Raw genomic sequence first — 22,141 nt, forward strand, 5'->3', positions numbered from 1 at the left:
CATTTTATGAACAGCAATTATATAGACTGGGGGCGAGAGTCATAGTGACAGCGGTGATTAGGATAAACGTTATGATAAATTTGAAAATGGAGGATCCTGGTGCAGTTCGGTCAGTTCAGTACCTGGTATACATGTGACAAGTGTGTGCGCCAAGGCCGAGAGCGGCGAGGGGGCCAGCTGCCCGAGGAGAGGGATGCCTAGAGAGTTCATGCAAAGATGGCCCTCCAAAGGGAGGGCTCAGAAGCTATGCGACTTACAGCCACGCCCCGGGGGACGCTGGGAGGAAACGTTTACCGGTAAATGCTTTAGTGTCTGCTGCCTGAGGCAGGGGATAAGAGCTGAGGCAAATGACAGACTAAGCAGAAAGCGCCGAGAGGAGAGACTGGGGAATGAGATGCCCAGGGAGTCTCGAGGGCCACGTGCATGCCCCAGCTGTGCAGATGCCCCGGGGAGAGCTGAGAGGGCCCTGAGCGATGACCTCTGACTGATCCGAGGCTGAGAGCCAGCAGGAAGGGAAGGAGAAGGAAGAATCGTCAACTGTCTGACCGAGTGATCATGAAAAACATAAAGGTAAACATCCAAGAAACTCAAAAGACTCCAAGCGGGAGAAACTCAAAGCAATCCACACCAAGACAGAGTCTAATCGAACTGCCAAAAGCCACAGACCAAGAGAATCTGGAGAACGAGAACAGAAAAGGGACTGGGCATGGAAGGAAGGGGCTTCCATAAGAGCAACAAAGACAATTATCACCGAGTCGGGACAGCCGTTAGCTGCAGGCAGGAAGACGCACGCGGGGCTTTCTAGGCTCCTGGCATGTGCTATTCCTTAGTAGCGCAAGTATTTGCTTTAAAATCATTCGAACTGGAATAAATGGGCTTTGCTGTAGCATGAGGAAAATTCCAACTATTTCACGTTTCTATCCCTATGAGTTGAGACCCCTCCCTAATGGCTGTATTTCTTATCAAAGGAAAAAAGTTTCCTCAATGTGTATTTCCATAACAAAAATAAATAAATAAACTTACTCAGAAAAGAAGTTTACCTGAAATGAAATTCGGCTACGTTTTTGCCCCCATCCAACAGCAGAAGTGTCGGAAGGATTAAATCCAGTACAGACGAGGATACAGAAAAATGGAGACCGCTTGGCCTCACTCACCACCGCGACCTTAGGAACCTCATCGTAAGGACATAATCTAAAACGTGAATGCGCTTTATGTCCAAACATGTTCCCTGCGTCCTTTCTTTGAGCTTGACAATGGTGGGACTATCTAAGTAATATGTGTCATTGGGGAATGAATATCTGAAGAGTACAGAGCAGTCTAAGGAAACAGAAATCAAAGTAAACCGCCTGATTCCGACGCGGAAAAAAGCAATGTCCACATTGGGGCCCATTTCCCGCGAGGGGTCCTTCTACATTGTTTTCCTTCAGAAAGGTGAGGCCATACTTTTTATTTCCTTTTCTTCCTTTTATTTCCTTTTTACCCTGCATTTTCCCTTCGACATTCTAGAATATGCATTTCCTCATGTCGCCATCACCAACGAATGCTATCTCACCACATACCTATTCCATTATCTACCTGAGTGTCACCCGAGGATAAAGTTTTGCCTTGTTTCCCTCTTACATTATTATACATCCTGCGACGGCATTATGAATAATATTAAAAATGTAAAAATGACCTACAGCTTCGAGTAATAGAAAATGGTAAGCAAATTGTAGCAAATGGCTGAATGGAATCGTGTTTGACCATGAAAAATGCTACTTCAAGAATATGGGGAAACGTTTATAGTGAGGTCCAAGGGAAAGAACGAAATATAAAAGTGTCCACGTCTTGTGATCACACTCAACTTATACAAAGAAATAAAAAAATAACAAAAGGAAAGAGAATGGAGGGAAATAGACCAAAATATTAACACCGACCATTTCTGGACCACCAGGTTATGGATTGTTTTTATTTTACCTCTGCACATCTTTGGGTTATCCCAAATTCCTATAATTAATGTTCTGATTTTATAATCTGTCAAAAGTATTTTTTCAAGGGAAGGAAAACTTTATGCGTTAGAGAAAGAAGAGAAGTCAGGGGCCGGTCCCCAAACGCTGCCATTTGGGAGCTCGTGCTTGAGCACAGAAGGAGCCCAGGCATGAGTCAGGTGCTAAGCTGAGGCATACTGGGACAGCCCTGTCCCCGACTACCAAGCGGGCAGCCAGGCACAGCCACCGCAAGTGGTGACCACATACCTAGACTCATCACAGAGTGGTTGTTGCCCCAGCAGATCTTCTCGCCCTGCTGCTGCTTCACCATCTCCACAGCTTTCACTGAGCTGTCAGTGATCTCCGCCACCGCTTTCAGCATCTGGGACGGAGGGAGGGAGGGAGGCATGTGGGCGTTACGTGCTGGTGGTCTGACCTACAGAAGGCATCTCCTGCTTCCCACCCAGGTTCACACTGAGCGTGTGCTCCTTCCTAGGTCCTCGGCATGTGGCATTCGCCTCCAAGGACAGCCCTGGGTGATGGCAGGACTCCTAGCTGCCTGGAGAGTCACCAGAGTTCTCCAACCTAACCTCCTTCCTCCTGGCCCAGCGGGGATGCCACACTATCGTGTGCCCCATCCCTCACTGGTAGCCAAGCAAAGCCAGTGGCACAGTGGGAAAATGTCCCATGGTAGGGAATCGATGTCCCGGAATAAAAGGGCCTTTCTGATGGGAGAGGGCTGGACCGTAACTCGCCCAGTTGGCAGAGTCGCAAAGGACCGGCTAACCAGAGGCTTGGAAGTCCAGGAGCCTTTCTGTTAAAAAACCAAGACAAACACTGTGGAGGCTCTGAGCCAGCGAAAGTGTTCCACGCATGGCAGCTGTGCTCGCAATCACGACCGAAGCCCGCGCGCGGTTAGGTCGGCTCTGGGGGTCTGAAATGTGGAACGACAAAATAAGTGAATATTCACGTAGTCGGCTCAGCAGCATGCGACCACTTGTTCCTGTCTGTGTGAGCTGGGTCAAGGGTGCGCACAAGCGAGCATCTGTCTGTGTGGCATAGTTCTTGGTCATACACAGAAATGAAGAGGCTGTGATACATCTGGGCATATCTTGAAGGCAACGTGAGACCAATAGAGGGACAGAAGCTAGAACGAAATATTCCACGGCCGTGGCGATCAGGCTTTTGAAGAAGTTGGAATGAGAGCAACGATGCCCACAATAATGAGTTCAAGGAAAGGGTGCCACAGAGTCCACTAGGAACCAGTGTAGAAACCTCTCCGGGCTCAGGGTCTCGGCTTAGTTAACACCTCCTGCATTGCGGTGGGGCCCTTGGGGGACCATCCATTACTGTGAGCCCTCGCTCCCACCGCGGCACCAAGAAAAGCTGCTGCCCCAACCCACCCAAGGTCCTAGGCTGAGGGCCGGAGCCTGGAGCCCAGCTGTGCCACCTGCTTACAAGAAGCCCAGGCCAAACCCCTCCCTGTCCCCGTCCCAGCCCACGGGTCCCGCGCTGGGGGGTGCAGTGGGAGAGGAGAGGGTGATTCTTACTTGATTGCACGAAGTCAGAGTCTGGTGCACAGCCTGGATGATGGGGCCGCACGGGTGCAGGTAGGGGTTTGGGCGTTTGCAGCACTCACCCAGCTCGTCGTCGTAGACTTGCAGGAAAGCCATGACGAGCTGGTGGAAGTCAGAGACGACCAGGCGCAGCTTCTGGTCCAGAGTGCTGATGTGGGCCCTACTTATAGTGGACCCTGGCTTGTGCTGCACAAAGTGCTGCAAAGCCAGAGAGAGAGGATCCCTTGAAGCTGCCCTGCTTGCCCCTGGGGCACCAGGTCCCTTCCCCGCATCGGGGAGGGGAGGGGGGGCAGGGCCTTCTGGCCACTCCAGTCTTCCGCACACCAGGAGAACTAAGACCAGAGGCAGAAAAGGGCAACTTCGTTTCGAGCCTCAGCCCTGCCACTGCCACCTGTGTGGGTGTCAGTCTCCTCTTCAGGAAAATAAGGCCAGGCCAAGAGCTACTGGGAGGGCCACAAGCAAGGCTGCGTGTGAACGCCTGGAGCTCGAGGCCTGGCATGGGGCTCGCCTCAGGCCAATCCTTTCCATTCTTTAGGAAGCTTCACTACTCCTGCTCAGAGCTCGTCTGCCTCTCCCCTTCACGTGGGCTGAGCGCCCACCACCTTCTAGCACCCATCAGGGCCTGCACACGTACCACCTCGCTTCAGCCTCACAACACGGTCATTGCAAAGACGGGCCGCCTGCGGCCCTGGCACCAGCACCCTTACCTCAGTCCGCAGTGCCTGCACCTTGGCCGCGCTCTCCTGTAGCTGCCTGGCCAGCTCCGCCACCTTCTCCTCCTCCTCTGCCAACTCTGCAGAGGACTTCGTCCTACAGGGAGAGAAGAGGGGACGCTTCCAGCTCTGTGCTGTCGCTGGCCATACCTGAGTCTGTCCCAGACCACAGATCTACGCAGGGTCAGTACCTCTGCCAGTCACTGCTCTGCTTGTCAAAGGACTCCCAGTCCATGGACCATAAGTCACTCTCGGGGCTCAGGAGCACTTGCAGGTGGGAACTGGAGAAGAAGTCCCCCAGTAGTGCCTCGGTCTTCTCCTTGGTGTCCTTGAAGTGCTCCTCCACACTGCAAAGGCAGCCCAGAGCCACGGTTACCAGCTGGAGCATGACATCCGGGGACTGTGCTGGCAGTCTTGCTGAGGTCCCATGTGGGAGCCCCAAGAGGCCAAATAAGAGCCAGCAGAGAGGCTGAGACAAGGGATCTCCTCTAGTCCTTGCCTGCTTTGGTGGCTGGAACTGAGCCCCATGCCTCTGGGATCCCCCGCCCTCTGCAGGCCCAACCCTTCACCCTGACAGCTGGGTACCTGGGCCAGTGCCCAGCTGCGGTCGCCAGAGCGGGTAGTGAAACCTCAGCTAGAGATGTGCCTGGTGGCGGGCCCGGGTGCCCAGTAGGCTCCTGGGCCCGCCAGCTCCAGACAGAGGACCGAGGGTACCTTCCAGCTGTTGTGTGGAGGGCCTGTCCTGAGCCGTTACCTGGAGCAGGTGGCGTAGCTGATGGTCAGGCTCCCGACTACATCCAGCAACTGGTCCATGAAGTGTAGCTGCTTCTGGGCACAGGCCCGACCCTGAGCAAGGAAGGCCACATGCACTCACTGGCCAGGTGTGCTGCATGCCCCAACCCCACACCCTACCCGGCTTGGGCCAGTGGAAAGAAAGGGCCTAAGCCACCAGTTCCCTGGCCCCCGCCTGGCAGCGTCTTGAACTGGCTCGGGCACCTTGGCCTCAGGATCTTCTGCCTTTGAGCACTCCCTGTTCAAGGCTGGCCCCAGATGGCAATGATATCTGGGACCACACTCTGGAGGTGGCAAGTGCTGTACACACATGTGGGAGTGTGTGCTCATCACATGTCCGACAGCACGGCTTCTTGGGTAGGCGGGCAGACAGCAAGGCCTACTGCACGCAGGACACAGCCCACAGGGACCTGATGGCAGCCCATTCCTCAGGAACACCTCCTGGAGGCCACCCTTCCCAGCCAGGAAGGACTGAAGCTACTGGCGTAGTAAGACAGGGCCGTGGACCTCACTCCTGACAGGGAAAACGAAAACTCGTCTCCACTGGGTGGCAAGCAGCCGGCCTTACGGCCAGGGTCCTCAAGCAGCAGCTGACTTTTTCCCCTGTCCTGAAGCGGGCTCGGCTTCCAGCAGGCAGCTACCCAGCCTGGAGCTCAGGCTTCATTCAGAAGTACCAGGCCTTTCTCCTTCCAGAAAGGGGAAGAGGCTCACAGCTGATACACAGGACCCACTTATAACCTGAGAGCCTGGACTGCTGCAGAGAGCCCTGTGGGAGCAGGGCTGCCAGAAACAAAGCTGGGCCTGCCGCCCATTTAAGCCCCTCATTGCCCCACCCCGACACACCCATTATTCCGAGGGATGCACCAGAGTGGTCCACCCAGCCAGCATCACTGGTGACTTACTATAAAGCCCTCCGAGAACCATTTGCGCTTAAAGTGGGTGTGGAAGGCACAAGCTGAAGTGAAAGGGCTGAGAGGCTCAGGCCAGGTGGCCCTGGGTTGAGAGCTGGACCTGGGGACAAGGGCATGCTCTGCTATCATGCTCGCTGCCTGGCTCTCTGTCCACAGGTGCTGGGCTTCATGGCTGCAGCTGCCTGGCACTCCCCACAGGCTGGCTCCCAGCTGTGTGGCCACATCAACGGGATTGGCGCCTCTGGAAGCTTGTAGCATCTCCATGCCCTCGGCAGGCCACTCAGGCCTCATCGCCACCTCCTGTTGACTTATCCTCCCAGTCTGCCCACATGACACTGAGCACAAGTGACACACGTGAAGGGCAGCCTAGGAGTAGGAGGTGGGGGTGTAGGACAATGTCTAGACAGGGGACAGCTCAGGCAGAAACATGAGAGCAACTGTCACTCAGGACTTCACAAAACCTTGACCAGTGGCCAGGGCTGGGACACCCTGCCTGCCATCCCCTCCTCAGCACCGACCCAGTTCCCACAGTCCCTCCCGATGTCCAGGAAGGAGTAGGTGCCCATGCTCAGGGCTCTGCCAACCTGGGGTGGGGCTGGGACTGCGGCCCTGACCGTGAGCTCCCTGTGAGCACCCCGGGCCACAGGCCTGGACCACGGAGGGCCCCTGTGGGTTATCAGTGCCCAGCCCCTCTAAGATCCACAGTCCCCAGGCTGGACTGCAGCCACCTCGCTGAAGTCCATCCATGGCCTCTAATGTCCCAGGAGCAGCGCCAGGTAGAGGCCTCATCACGTCTGTCTCCTGCCTGCTCCCCAGTAAAGGGCTGGACCCAACAAGGATACCCAGAAAGGTCTGCACATTGAATCCACGAAACCCCAGGCCACCCCATGCTTCAGGCCTCATCCCAATCCCTCCTCCATCAGCAAACCTCGTGAGCTTAGCCTAATCCAGCTGCTTCCTCCACCACTGCCACGGCCACCCAGGCCAGCACTCGAGGTCCCAGTCACAGCTCCAGCCTGTCAACAAGTCTCCTGGAGGCCACCTCTGCTCCACCCAGCCACCTCCTTCAGATGACGGCCACCCACCCAGGACATGGAGAAGAAAGCCCTAAGGCCTCCCCAGGCCTACCAAGTCGCATGTGGCCTGCCCCCTAGCTCTGCTGCGGCCAAAACGGCCTGCTGGCTGTTTCTGGAACAGGCCAAGAACGTGCTACCTCGGGGCTGCTCGCTCACTGGTTTTGAGCCCGGAGCACTCCTCTCGCAGATAGGATCTTTTCTTTCAGCTACGCTGCTGTTTTTTATTGAAATACAATGCACGCACCACGAATTCATCCTTTCTAAGTGCACGGTCCAGTGGTTGTCGAGATAGTCACGGAGCTGTGTAGTCATCACCATGATGTAAGTCCAGATCGTTTCTATCACCCCCCCAGAGAAACCGTGTCCTCGCTGGCAGTCACTTCCCATCCCCCCTACCCCAGCCCCTGGAACCCATGGGTCCCCTTCCTGTCCCTATGGATTTGCCTCTTCTGGATATTTCATATGAATGGACTCACATACTATGTGAGCTGCTCTCATTCGGCAGAACATTCTCAACGTTCATCCACATTATAGCACGTATTGGTAGTGTGTTCATTATTGCTAGTTTCTCCATTCACCGGTTAATGAAAATTGGGGTTCTTTCTACTTTTTTGGCTACCCTGAATAATACTTCCTACTCATGTGCAAGTTTCTGTGTGGCTGTAAGTTTTCAGTTCTCCTGGGTCTACAGCTAGGAGTGGGTCACGTGGTAACCCTGGGTTTACCCTTTTGTGGAACTGCCGGTCTGTTTTCCACAGCGCCCCGCACCACTTCACACCCTCACCGGCAGTGTATGAGGGGTCCAGCTTCGTCCCATCCTCGCCAATGTTCACGATTTTCCTTTTTTTATTCTAGCCCTCCTTGTGGCTGTGAAGTGGGTCCCATCGTGGCTTTGATGCGCATTTCCCTGATGACTACTGCTGGGGAGCATGTTTTCATGTGCTCATTGGCCATCTGTGTGTCTTCTTTGGAGTTGTCTTTTTACTATGGAGCTATCGGGGTTCTTTATAGATTCTGGATACTAGACCCTTATCAGATATGTGATTGATAGCTATTCTAATTCTATGGATTCTCTTCACTTTCTTGATGGTGTCTTTTGAAGCACCGAAGTGTTTCATTTTAATAAAGTGTAATTGATCTATTTTTTCTTTTGTTGCTTGTGCTTGTGTTTTTGGTATCAAAATGATATTTTTAAAATATTGTTACTCAAACAGGACAGACAAACAGAGACTCAAGGACATGGACAATAGACTAGTGGTTACCAGAGGGTTGTGGAGAGAGGGGAGGTAGATGGGGTAAAAAGGGTCACATATGTGGTGACAGAAAGAAATCTAACTATGGGCGATGAACACACAATGAAATATATATATATATATATATATATATATATATATATATATATATATATATATATATATATACACACACACACCTTACTGCTGAATTGTACACCTGAAACTTACTGGATATCATTAACCAATGTCAGCATAACAAAAATAAATAAATAATAAAAAATTAAAAATATTGTTCCAAACACATGGATTTAAACATACGTAAAGGACCTCAGTCTACTGTAGTCACTGTCCTTACAACGTGTGCATCATCCCCACGATGTCCCCTTTGGCCAGTGAGGGCTTCAATTGCTAACTGTCCCCTGAGTCCTTCAGACACGATTGTAAGTCTTATTCTCTGGTATGACAAGGTGTCCCTGGCTCAACTGGTACATTTCCTGCCCCACGCTTATATTACAACTGGATGTCATTGTTCTTGGCCTTTTCAGGAGACAAAACAAGGAAATGCATGCATATACACACACAAACACACAGTTTTTAAGTTAAAATACATTAGGATCTCACACTGATATCTCCAATTCACATTCTAGACTACAGGGTTTGACTAAACCGAATTATCTTATACCCATATCTCCTTTATCCCACGCCCTGATTCCCAACGCTCACTAATGCCAACATAAATTATTCTTTTGCTTTTAGTTTTCATTCCATAAAATGGAATGAAGTATTGATCCAGGCCCCAGCATAGATGACCCTTGAAAATAATGTGCTAAGAAGCCAGTCGCAAAAGGCCACATATCATATGACTCCATTTATACGAAATAGAGATAGCAGAGTAGTGGGTATCAGGGCCTGTGGGTAATGGAGAGAGGCTGCTTAATGGACATGAATATCCTCTTAGGGCAGTGAAAATGTTCTAGAACTAGACAGAGGTGATGGTTGCACAACATTAAGAATGTACTAAATGCTACTGAATTGTCCGTTTTAAAAATGGCTTAAAAATTGGGCACAGAGTTTCAGTTTGGGAAGATAAAAAGAGTTCTAGGGATGGAAGGTGGGGATGGCTGCACGACACTGTGAATGCTTAAATGGTACTGACTATAACCTTAAAGCGGTTCAGATGGTTAATTTTATATTATTTGTATTTTATCGCAATAAAAATACATTTTTAAAAAGAGTAGAGCCTCTTCGGGGCCCACTGGGAAATTTTTAAAATGGTTAAAATTATAAATTTTATGCTATGTATATTTTACCACAGTAAATATATATATTTTTGATATTTAATAAAAACTAAGGGAAAGGTTACAGTTCTGGGTAAGATAGAGGGAACATATGCCATCGCTTCTCCCATGGCACACCCACCTCTCAGAATGGGACAGGATGCATGTGGCAGATATCTGCAGCCTTGGAAAGGTAAACGCCAGCACGAGTGTTGGGGAGGCATAAAAGCCACTTAGACTGGTGGTAAATTACTGTGTTCTTTCCTCCAGTCTCCCTGGGCCTGCACTCAGCCCAGCCCAAACCTAGAAGGGAACATAGTGGTACCGAGAGGTCCAGGAAAAGGAACTCTGAAAACTCAAGAGAGCATGGGAGAAATCCCAGCCTTTTCTCTCCTCTCTCCTCTGTTCTCTCATACCCCAGACTCCAGGCGATATTGTGCTGGGGGTGGCAGCAACAAAAGTGGCTGGCAACAGAAAACTACAGGAACCAACACTCCCAGGGCAGGGGATCTCCCACTTCGCCAGGTTAAGTGCCTGCTAAAACACGAATATCGACACTCTCCATAAAATTTAGCAAGTCCCCAGAGTCAAAACAACAGTTAAAATGTCCAGGATGCAATCCACAGCTACTTGGCACATGAAGAAGAGAACCACGAACATCTCAACTTGCATGAGAAAAGACGATCGACAGACTTTAATGGCAAATGACACAGATGCTGGAATAATCTGACAGATTTAAAGTGGTCATTATAAAAATGCTGAATAGGTAACTATGAATACTCTTGAAACAAAAGTTAAAATAGAAACGTCAGCATAGAAACGGAAAATCGTTTTTAAAAACACATGGAAATTATAGAACCGGAAAATAGAAAAACTAAAATGAAAAACTCACTGATGGACTCGATAGCAAATTGGAGGGGACAGAGGAAAGAGTCAGCAAACTTGAAAACATTAACAGAAACTATCCAGTATGAGCACCAGAGAGAAAACAGATATAAATTCCCAAGTTTGGCAAAAGACAGATTTGTGAAGCTAAGCAAATCCAAACAGGACAAATCCAAAGAAATCTTCCCACAAACGCATAATCAAATTGCTGAAAACTAATCACAAAGAAAAAATTTTTAGGTAGCAGGAGAAAAACAATGTATGACCCACAGGGGAAAATGTTTCAAATTATTACAGATTTCTCATCAGAACCTGTGGAAAAAGAAAAACTGTCAACCCCAAATTCTATATCCAGTGAAAGTACCCATAAAGAATGAAGGGCAACCAGACATAAATAAATAAACCTAAGAGAATATGGACCCGATAGACCACTTCTAAAAGAATTGCTGAAGGCAGATCTTCAGATAGTAGTGAAATGATACCAGAAGGAAACTTGTAACATCACAAATGAAGGAAGAATGGAATAAAAAACAAAACCCCATGATCATCTCAGTAGATGCAGAGAAAACATTTGCAAAATTCAATACCCTTTCCTGATAAAAACTTTACAATATAGGAATAGAAGGAAACATCCTTAACCCGATAAAGGACATCTATAAAAAACCCACAGCTAACATCATACTTTCAATGGTGAAGATCAGATGCTTTTCTCCCTAAAATCAGGAACAAAATAAGGATGTCCACTTTTGCCACTTTTATTCAACACTATACTGGAGGTGCTAGCCAGAGCAATTAGGCAAGAAATATAAATAAAAAGCATCCAAAATGGAGAGGCAGATGTAAAACTATCTCTATTTGCAAATGACGTGACTTTATATGTAAAAATACTAAGTAATCCGCTAAAAAACCATTAGAACTAATAAGCAAGTTTAGCAAGGTGGCAGGATACAAAAGCGATAAGCAAAAATCTATTGTATTTCCACAAAGTAGCAATAAACAATACAAAAATGAAATTAAGAAAGCAATTCCATCAATAATAGCATCGTAAAGAATAAAATACTTAAGAATAAATTTTAAAAAGAAGTATGACTTGTATACTGAAAGGACCAGCCACACACAAAAGAATGAAGTTGGACACATACCTTACACCACACATATACTGAAAAGAAGTATGACTTGTATACTAAAATATTTTTGAAAGAAATCAAATAAAACCTAAATAAGTAGGAAGACAGTCCATGTTCATGAAGAGAAAGACTTAATATAGTTGATGTCAATACACCCTAAAGTGACCTACAGATTCAATGCAATCTCCTTCAAAATCCCAGTTAGCATTTTTTTTTTTTGCAGAAATGGACAAGCTTATTCTAAAATTCATGTGGAAATTCAAACCACCTAATAGTCAAAACAATTTTTAAAAGGAGTAAAGTTGGAAGATTACAACTTACGACAAAGCTATAGTGTGATCAAGACAGTGTGGTACTGGCGTAAGGACACATATAGATTAATGGACTAGAATGGAGAATCTAGAAATGAACCCTCATATTTACAGTTAATTGATTTTCAGCAAGGATGCCAAGACAATTCAATGAGGAAAAAATGGTCTTTTCAATAAATGATACTGGGACAACTGGACAGCCACACACAAAAGAATGAAGTTGGACGCATACCTTACACCACACATAAAACAAACTCAGAAGGGATCAAGACCCAAATATAAGAGCTAAAACTATAAAACTCTTAGAAGGAAACATAGGTGTCAATCATCACGACTTTGGATTTAGCAATGGATTCTTAAATATGACACCAAAAGCGCAAGTAACAAAAGAAAAAGTAAATAAACTGGACTTCATCAAAACTAAAAACTTTTGTGTCCCGAAAGACACACTGAGAAAGTGAAAAGACAATCCACAGAATGGGAGAAAATACTTATAAATAAAATATCTGATGTGATTTGTATCCAGAATAAAGAATTCTTACAACTCCACAATAAAAAGACAAATAATCCAGTTAAAAACTGGGCAAAAGAATTGAATAAAGACATTTCTCTGAAAACGATACACGAATGGCCAATAAGCACATGCAAAAATGCTCAACATCATTAGTCATCAGGGAAATGCGCAATGAGATAGCCTTTCACACCTACCGGTATAGCTGGAATCAAAAAGATGGACAATAACAAGTGTTGGTGAGGATGTGAAGAAACTAGAACCCTCACACACGGCTGGTAGGAATGTAAAATGGTGCAGGCACTTTGGAAAGTAGTTTGGCAGTCCCTCAAAAAGTTAAACATAGAGTTACTACATGACCCAGCAATTCTACTCCTAGCTATATACCCAAGAGAACTGAAAACGTGTCTTCAGTCAAAAACATACACAGGAACATTCATAGCAGCCTTATTTGTAACAGTCAAAATGTGGAAATAATTACTCCAAGAATTTTTTTAATGTTAAGGGTAGGGGGCAGGGTTTCTTTGAATGATTTGGGGGTGAGTAATGGGAGAAGTGTAGATTGGGGCTACCTCTGCAGAGAAGCCTGCAGCGGGCAGCACATGGGGAAAGTACATGGGCTCAGGGGCCTGGGTTTGAGACCAGGCTCTGTCACTGGGTGACCTTGACTGAGGTGTCTGTCACCTCCCTTGTGAAATGGGGCTAAGACAAGTACTATTGCCAACAGTGGGTGTGACAATTACTGGCATGTAAAGTACTTACCACAGTGCCAGTGTGTATGAAGTCATCGATCGAGGACAGGATGCACTCTCTGTCCCTTGGGTCATCCACCTCGGCCTCCTCAGCCACCCTCCCCCTCGGCCCTGGGGATGGCTGGAGTCTACTCAAGGGTATCCTATGGGTTCTTGCCCTGGGAGGCTAGGGAGCAGGAACTAGGGATGCATGGGGACAGAGATGGCCCCCTCTCACCTTCAGGAGCTCCTGGTCATCCAGCCCACACAACATCAGCTCATGGCCTAGTTTCACCATCTCTGTCGGAATACAAGGATCCTGTTACTGCAGACACCCACCCAAACAGGAGAGGATGCCGTGCACCCAGGGGGTGCACAAACATGCAGGATCCCCAGCGCTTCGCTGGGGAGGGTTTTCCTGCTCCAGTGTCGGCAGGCCCAGCACCCACAAGGCTGGGCCGGGCCTGAAAGACCCGGGTGGACGAGGAAGCAGGCACCAGGACAGCCTCGTGCTGTGTGACCTGCATCAGGTCACTGCCCCTCTCTGGGTGTCAGTTTCCTCGCCTAAAAATAAGAGATCGCATCCAATGCTCTTCCATACAGGAAACTGTGGCTTCTAGCAGAAGCCAGCCAGCTGCCTGAGGAAACGACAGAAGTCAGGGAACCTTCCAAACATGCTGGTGCTGCCCTTTCAGAGACCTCGCCAGGCCAGAGCAAAAGGAACCATCGCTCACATTTGTCAATTTCCTACAAGCCTCTCATGTCATCGTCTCCTTTTCTCTTGCCAGAAACTGTAGAAAGTGGGTCTTAGCTCCATTTTACAGACTGAGAAACTGAGTCCGGGGTGCTCTGGGCATTTTCTAAAGAATCATCTGGTATACAGAGAAAGGCCAGGAGATCAGAAAGCCTGGGACCGATGCCAGGGTAACCTCACAGGCAAGGTCCATCTTCTACTCCCATGTGCCTCAGTGGCAGAACAGGCATAACTCTGGCAACTGATTTGGAAGGTTTGGTGCCAGAAGCAAGCGAATACAAAAGCATTAGTGATCTTGGAACACCACACAAAGGCCAGTTATATCCCAAGCACACCCGCTTCTCCCACAGCCCTTAACCCCAAACCCTCGTGTCCTCCCCAGCCCAGATCCAGGGAGTCTGGCCGACTCTCCCTTCACTATACATCCAGGATCTGGGCAGTATCGCCCTTCCACTGCCCCCCATCTCTAGCCTGGATCACTGTAAGAGTCCCCCAGTGGTCTCCTTGCCTCTACCTGGGCCTCCTGTTCTCAGCCCAGCAGCCCGAGGGACTCTGTGAAACCCAATGCCAGGCCACAGCCTTCCTCTGAGCAAAAGCCGACGTGCTTCCGTGGCCCACGAGGCCCGACCCGATTTGCCCCATCGCCCTTCTGACCTCACCCCACCACTCTCCCCTTGCTCCCCGCTCCACACCCGCCACCCTGGCCTCCTAACTGTTCCTCAAAGCTGCCAGGCACACAGAAGCCTGAACACTTGTGCCCTGAGCGCTATTCTTCCTGATATCTGCCTGGCTCGCTTCCTCCCTTCTGGCAAGTCTCTATCTAAAAGGGAGGCCTTCCCCACACATGTCGACAGCACTGCTCTTCTCTCAACCCACCCAGACACCGTTCTGCACTCCCCGGCTTTGTGTATGGCGCCTCCCACCATCCATACTGAGAATCGTGCTGCCTTCTGTTTATCACCTGTCTCTCCCAGCTAGCACCTAAGCACTGTGAGAACGGTCCAACTCACTGCCGCACATCCAGCACCTAAAACGGTGCGGGTTGCGGAGCAGGCGCACCATAAATACCTGTCAGGTGAATTCGTGATTCTAATTCCTCGGCTTGTCCTGGTTTCTCCCAGTTACACTCCTTGACAAGCACTCATGTCTGCCCCTGCTCTGACACTCAGTGCACTCCTACAAAGTGGGCGAGGCTGAAGCTCTCATCCACACTTTACAGAAGAGGAAACAGAGGCTGGGGATGGCAAGGTCAAGGCTGTGTCTGGGCTGAGGGCCAGGGTTAGCACCCGTGCGCGCACATGAGTTAAAAAATTCAGGTGCGGTCTGATGGCCAGGCTTACCCAGCTTGGGCATGGTCCCATCAGCAGGAAAGTGCCAGACATCACAGCACTGCGGAGAAGGGCAACCTCCTGTGCAGCCCAGGCTGGCCCACAGGCCAGACCTGCAGGCTCCAAGACAGAATGCCCTGTTCTTCTGGCTTTTTTAGCCCCGAGGACAACTGTCCCCAGCTAATTAATCTGGCCATGCCAACTGGGGCATGGATCAGGATTCCAGGGTCTAGTTTACCCACCCTGGAGTTGTTGGGTCAAATGCAGGCCCACGGCAATTTTGACTTTTAGAGGCACCATTGTGAGGGTGAAGAGTTAGCTACCATGTTGAGGACTGTAATTTGCTCATCTTTACCTAGTAATGTTCGGTCCTGGGTTAAGGATAGTTTCTGCCAAGAAAGGATTGAAAGAAGCGGTTATAAGACAAACCCCCATGGAGAGTTACCCCGCGTGCTCCTAGGAACACCAGGTGTAGCATGAACCTACACACACCAGTGAGACGCGGACGGACCCACCAGTGACGTTGGCAAGAACCACTATCTCTGCCCACAGTGACTTGGGGGATGAGCTGGCAGGGAGACAGGCTCTCGGTCTGATTCACATGCCCCTACAAGAGGAGTGCTCCCATTCGCTATGCCAGTGGGGGAGGGAACCTGATTCTAGAAAGTTCTAGCAACATCCACAGGGTGTGCACCATCCAGAAGAAAACATTAGTCCAGTGGTAAATCCACAACTCACTAAAGAGGCTGTGCGCAAGCTCGGAATTGCCCAGAATCCACCACCCAACTCCAAACACCCCTACCAGAGACCCACCTTGGATCTTCACCTCGGCCGAGGCCCCATTCCACGAGCTGAACCTGCCTTGCCAGGAGGGACAGGCCCTGCAGAGAAAGAGCAAAACCAGTCAAGGCTGAGCCAGCTACAGAGGCCCCCTGGTGGCCCCTTACATGCCCCCCAAAAAGTGAATTACTGATGCGTGTGCTAAATGCCAATGAAATGTTCACTTTAAACTGGGTAATTTTATGTGATGTGAATTTGAAGTCCCTAAATTATCGGGAGAATCCAAAATATTTCTGAATCAAAGCATCTCAGAAATATACATTTGAAATCTGCAATTAAAATCTTCACAGTAAAAATACAAAATGACCGCCCAAGAAGACAAAACAGAATTCGTCAGAGCTCTAGCTCTGTATCAGAAGGAAGCAAAGAGTCAGCTTTTCCTTAAGTCACAGCACAAGTTTGTTTGGAAGATGTCCGAGGACAGCCTTTCCTGCTCTGTTGTCCTTGCTGGTCACCTGGGTCCCCTCCCGCACCTTTCCGAGTAGTGTGTGTCTGCTCTTCTCTGCCTCCCTGTCCGAGCACAGTGAATAGATAACACACATCTGAGAAGCCCACGGCTGACGTCACCACCTCCAGGAAGCCACCTTGGCATCCCTCCATCACGGCAGGGCCTGGGCACTGTCCTTCCACAGGGCCCTTGTCTCCCAGACTGCGGGCTCGCCAAGGCCAGGAGCTGGCTTTTTGCCCCATATTTCTGGGGCCTAATGTGGCAACCGGCACAGAAAAGGCAGCCAGTAAGCTTTAACAAATAAATGAGCATGCCCTCTTGCCATGGAATAATCTGCCATTAGTAAACGTCTACACCAAGTACTTTCAGCAGAGGGATGTTTTCTGTTTTGAAAAAAGCATAAATCAGAGACGGATTATGCTACTGCAGTTCACAGCCTGAAGCCATTTAGGGGCTCCCAGTGTTATGGGCTCTGGGGTCACAGCCCCAGCCTCCTGGGGGAGGAGATAGCAATCCCAGCTGCGACTCAGCGTGGTAAGAAGGCACAGTAGCTGTTCCATGGAGAGAGTTCACTGTTCCTTCCCTGGGGTCATGCCTCCAAATACCTAGGTGCCAGGCCACACCTGCCCCGACCATGCTGGGGCCCTGGGAGCTAGCGGGGCCACCCCGGACCAAGGCCCCATGCCCCAAGCTGCAGGACTACAGCAAAGAAGGGGCTGGACCCAGAGGCCTCAGCTGTGTGCCTATCTTCATGGCTTATTAAGGCAACCCCTCCTCACCATTCAAAGACAGCAGGGGAGAGATGGAGCCCTTCTGTGTGGAATGCTAGGGGCTGGCCCCTGGGCCTGCCTGCCGAGCAATGTTCCCACCCACAAGGCGCCGAGCATTGGAGAGCACTCAGCAATCCATCAGCTGGACCACAGCAAAGCATTTAGACACACTGAAGAACAAATCCATAGAAGCCTGAGTAACCTCGCTTGGAGAGGGCTTTCACTAAAGTTGATTTTCCTGGAGTAGCAGGAAGCGGGGCAGAAACTAACTGCGCCCATGGCCTTGAAAGCAAGTACAGCTCTTCCAGGGACAAGGAAACCCACGTGCCTCGAACTCAGCCATCCAGGGGGCCCTGTGGCTCTGCCCCAGCCCCTGCACTGAGGGCCAGTGCGGCACATGGGTGACCAAGAGCCACCACACCGAGTCCCCCAATCAACACTGGGTGCAGCTTCCAGGCTCTGCCCAGAGAGGGGTGAACAAGGTGTCCCTAAACAAAGGCTGAAATGGTGAAGCCATGTGCAAAGAAAGACGACATGAACTTGGAGGGGAACCGAACTCTGTCCAATCCTCCTCGTGGACTCTTGAACGGCCTACAGCACTTTTGTCAGCTTGGGGTCATAAAAAGGATTCGGTTTCTCGTATTTAAAAAAGTACCAAAAGCATTTCAGGAATGCAACTGTAGACTCCCCCCCACCCCACCGCACTGCCATCCATCTCTGGCCGGCAGAGTGGCCCAGTCCCCAGCTTCTACCTGGGCCATGTAGGGCTGGGTTCTCTCTCACATGAGCCTCTCCAAGATGTGGCTTTGGCCTCCCTCCTCCTGGGAGCGCACTCAAGGCCCCTGCACTAGCCCAGGCCATCCCTAGTACACTCTCTCCTCCTCGGTTCCTGAACCAGGACTGGTCCCCCCAAGGCTAGCAGTGGCTGTCCATCTGCCATTCCAAGCCGGGTCCTGGCACCTTTTCCTGGGGCTACCCTGGGATGCCATTCAGGCCACTGCTGCCCAGCTCTCCCTCCCACACCTCAACGATCTGCTCCTAACAAAACAAGCACCTACCGTTAGCCATCCTCCCCCAGACCTAATGCCACCTCCTCCCTGCCAATGTCCACAGCACGCAGACTGCAGAGGTGTGCCCACCACCGCGATTCATGTCTGGGCCCTTTGTGGCCACTAAAGCCCAAGCTCCTTAAGGACACCCATCCATGTCTGAGGCACCTGGAATGGCACAGGTGTGCGTGCGTCTGTGCACCTGCTTGTCAGTACACACCACACTGTGGCCTGAGGCTGATGGGGAAGTCCCACCTGGAACCTGCCCTCCAACAGCTCCGGTGCTCTGGAGAGCCAGATAGGACAGCAGGCCAACACAGAACTAACGGGCTGAGGGCTCTGGCAGGCGTTGTGCTCAAAGGTTTTGTGGGTGTCACTTTGTAAATTATATAAATGTCTAAGCACGATGCTGAACACCTGAAACTAATATAAATAACAGTGAATGTCAACTGTAATTGAAAATTTTAAATTAAAAATAATATATTCACCTACGTTAAAAAAAAAGTTTTGCCATAAATAAATTAATTAGAAAAAAAAAGTTGTGGGTGTCCAGGGGAAGGAGGAATACGTTTTGCCCTAGGAACTGGACTTTTTAAAAGGAGATGGGACGTGTGAGCTCTTCGAAGGCTCTATCGGCATATGTGTGACATGCAGAGATCTGAAGGGCACTTCCAGGAGGGAGGACAAGGTCAGTGGGAGCACAAGGTTACGAGAGCGCTGGTGAGCAGAGGCTGGGGGTGAGACCTGGAGAAGGGCCTGGAAGGCAGCAGAAGAGGTTCAAATATGAAAATGCCTCCTCCTTCCTCCCAGCCGTCACTAGGACACCAGGCCCAGGGCCAGGTCTGTTGACATCCTGTGACCTGGCGGGCATACCAGCTAGGTCCAGGCTGGACCCTCGCTACTCCACAGCCAGGCTCCTGCCCAGGCATCTTTCTGAGCTGCGAGAGCAGACAGGCCATGCTGAAGAGGGGCAGGCTCAGGCCCCGCCTCCTGAGAGAATCCCACAGTGACCAAGCACAGCCACTCTTGGGGCTCAAACCCAATAGCACAGGAACCTGTCTTCCCCACCCGAGCTCAGCTCAGGGGCTGCTGCTCCCAAGGAACAGACATTTGGTGGGACTTTCTGGATCTTTCCCCTTCCCATCTTGGCAGGCTTTGCTGTGTACATGCCTGCAGTGCCAGGCATGCACACCAGGCCACACCTTGACTTGAAGGACTGGAAAGCCAGGGGTCTTGGCCCTGCTGGTCACTCCTCGGTGGTAATGCTCGAGACATTTACAACTCCAGCCTGACCCTGAGCTTCCCAGTTTGAAAATGACCCCTGCCAGCTCTGAAACCAGTAGTTAAAGCAAGAAAAACGGTCAGAAGCCAAGCTCAGCGCTTCAGCCAGGAGGTGAACAGACTCCCCCAAGCACTGCTAGGAGGCACTGTCACCCTGAATTTGACCATGGCTCTATAAGTGGCACTTCTACCTCGGCAGCTGCTCTCACAGTGACCTGGGGTATGGTATGGAGCCGTCTGGGAGGCCGGCTACTTATAAACATAACAAAACCCATGTCACCCAGCTACGTTGAGTGGCACCCACCAGGTGTGCCCCAGGTAGAGAAGGAAGAAACAATGCAGTTACCCGGTACACATCCACTCCAGGATTTCCAAGCGGTACTTCGAGGGGCTACACAGCAGTTCCAGAATGGTCTTTGGTTCTGTGATATAAAGACCCTGGAGGAAGGGGCACTTGAGGTCCTAAGCAAGAAAAGGAAAAGCCAGGAAGCTTTAAAAAGCCGGAATCACTAAAAGGCTGCGGTGCACCGCCGCACGCACGCCCCCGGAGCTCCTCCACACACGCGTGTGCCGCCGGGCACGCGGCGGGCTTCAGAGGGCACGGGCGCCGCCGCCCCCCTCCCTCCCGCGTGCTCCCTCCCTCCATCTTGCCCAGGCGTCAGTTTCCCTCATTCTCGTCTCCCGTCCCCGGGCCCCTGCCACCCCACCTCCTCTAAGTACGTCCCCTCTGGACCCGCACAGGGAGCGAGGGGCTGACAGACGTCTTCAAGAGGGGAGCGGCGGGGAGCGGGCGACAGGGACCTCGGACAGCTGCTACCCGATCTCTCGGGGAGGGCTTCCTCACTAGCCACGAGGGGTCACGGACTCTGCCCGCCTGTCTCCCCTGGACCCCGCGAGTTCCTTGAGGCCCGGGCCTGTGCCCTGCGCGGCTCTGCACTCGCTTCGCTGGCCCAGTCAGGACTCGCGGTTCCGGGCGACAGAAGTTAAGGCGCAGCCTACGCGCTGCGTCGGCCCGAACTACCAGGGACGGGCCGTGGGGACAGCGAGAGCAAAAGCTCGGGGCCACCCAAGTGGCAGAGAAAGACGCCTCACAAGCCGCCCCCCCTGTAGCGAGCCAGGACCAGGGAGAGGCGTGGCGCGTGTGGCGCCCGCCGACTTCCGCTAGAGGCCCTGGCCGCCCGGCCCCGCCACCCCGGGGGGCTCCCTCGGGCCGCAGCACCTTCAGCTTCGCGAACACCTCCACGGCCACCCTGGACACGCTGTCGTCCTCTTCCTCACAGCAGCCGACGATGCAGCCAGCAGTCAACCCGGCCATGTTTCGCGCTCCCAGCCGCGCACGGTCCACGCCCCCGGCTCACTGGCGGGCCCGGCTGCCAATCACGCGTCAGCGCGGCGCTTCTGTCGCCCACCCGCCTGCGCGGCCCGCCCCGCCCCCACCGCGCCTTCCCATTGGGCCGCGGCTCCGCTCACTTCTCGGTGCCACCCGGGAGGCCGATGGCCCAGAGAGGAACGGGGCGGAGCAGCGGGCGGAACCGGAGCGGGCTCTCTGTCGCCTGCCATGCTCGCGTCAACCCTCAGGCGGCCGGAGCAAGGATGCATCCGGGAGAGCCTCCTCCAGGAGAGGGCGCTCCTGCCTTGGTCGGGTTCTCCCCCAGAGGATGAAGGAGACCTTGGGGACAGGAACTGGGATTTGAGCGTCTTGTCTCCCAGATCAAGGCTCTCTCTCTCGTTTCTCACACTCATAGTTGTACTTAAAGGGAAGTTTCTTGAGTTCGAATCCGACCCCACCAGTCACTAGCTGTGTGATTTGGGACAGATTACCGAACCTTTCTGTGCCTCTTGGCCCTCACCTAACGGGAATAATGAGAGCAGTTACCTCATTGGGTTGCTATGAGGATGGAATGAGGTAATAATTCCTATAAAATACCCAGGATAGTACCTGGCACATAAAAAGCACTCTGTGAAAGTTCACTATTATTATGCTGAGCCCTGCTACTTTCCCCTCCTCCTCCCCCAGCCTGTCTTTGACCTTCATGGAAGGTTCTGTGGCTTCTTCCTGCCCTGTCCACTTACAAATTTCTTTGCAACTTTCAGGCCCCTCAAACTCGAGGAGTCTGGAATGAAATTTGTCAGCCCGTTCTCCCCCAGACTTCCAAAGCCCCCAGCTCCGTGAATGCCCACAGCCCCAGGACCTGCCGATCAGACTAGGTGCAGAGGAGCTGGAGGATGGCTGATGCCCGGGGCGTGGGGAGTCAGCGGCAGGCAGCCACTGCCAGCCTTTCTTGATCCTTTCCAGAGGCGATCCCTCCTCTGTGCCCTGCCCTGCCATCTCCTGGATGGTGGGACCAGGGGGCAAATCGAGAGGCAGGAGACCTAGGGACCTGGCAAGAGGCAACTGTAGTCACCTGAGTGACAGGAGAGGACTCAGCTGTGTCTTAGGAGGAGGGAGTGGGAAGGAGTCTGGGCTAACAGGAAGGGACCTCGGCCTGGCCTTGTGAGGTAGGGCCTGATGCCCTATTAAGGGTTTGTAATTCCAAGCTATTCTGAGGACACAGAGC

The 22,141-nt window shown here is 51.4% G+C and overlaps 1 protein-coding gene across 1 annotated transcript; it reads right to left on the bottom strand.

Moving 5' to 3' along the window:
* Positions 1-1,947: 1,947 nt before the first annotated feature.
* HAUS7 (HAUS augmin like complex subunit 7) lies at positions 1,948-20,964 on the bottom strand. The gene is made up of 9 exons (XM_039866928.1): positions 20,803-20,964; positions 19,930-20,045; positions 16,009-16,076; positions 13,352-13,413; positions 5,012-5,103; positions 4,449-4,604; positions 4,252-4,354; positions 3,518-3,742; positions 1,948-2,349 (listed from the first exon to the last, which is right to left on the bottom strand). Exons 1-9 carry the CDS (start codon positions 20,896-20,898, stop codon positions 2,143-2,145), a joined length of 1,125 nt encoding a protein of 374 aa, XP_039722862.1. The 5' UTR covers positions 20,899-20,964; the 3' UTR covers positions 1,948-2,142.
* Between the last annotated feature and the right edge of the window lie 1,177 nt (positions 20,965-22,141).

This window comes from Pteropus medius, unplaced genomic scaffold (assembly GCF_902729225.1).
Source record: "Pteropus medius unplaced genomic scaffold, Ma_sr-lr_union100, whole genome shotgun sequence".
NCBI lineage: Eukaryota > Metazoa > Chordata > Mammalia > Chiroptera > Pteropodidae > Pteropus > Pteropus medius.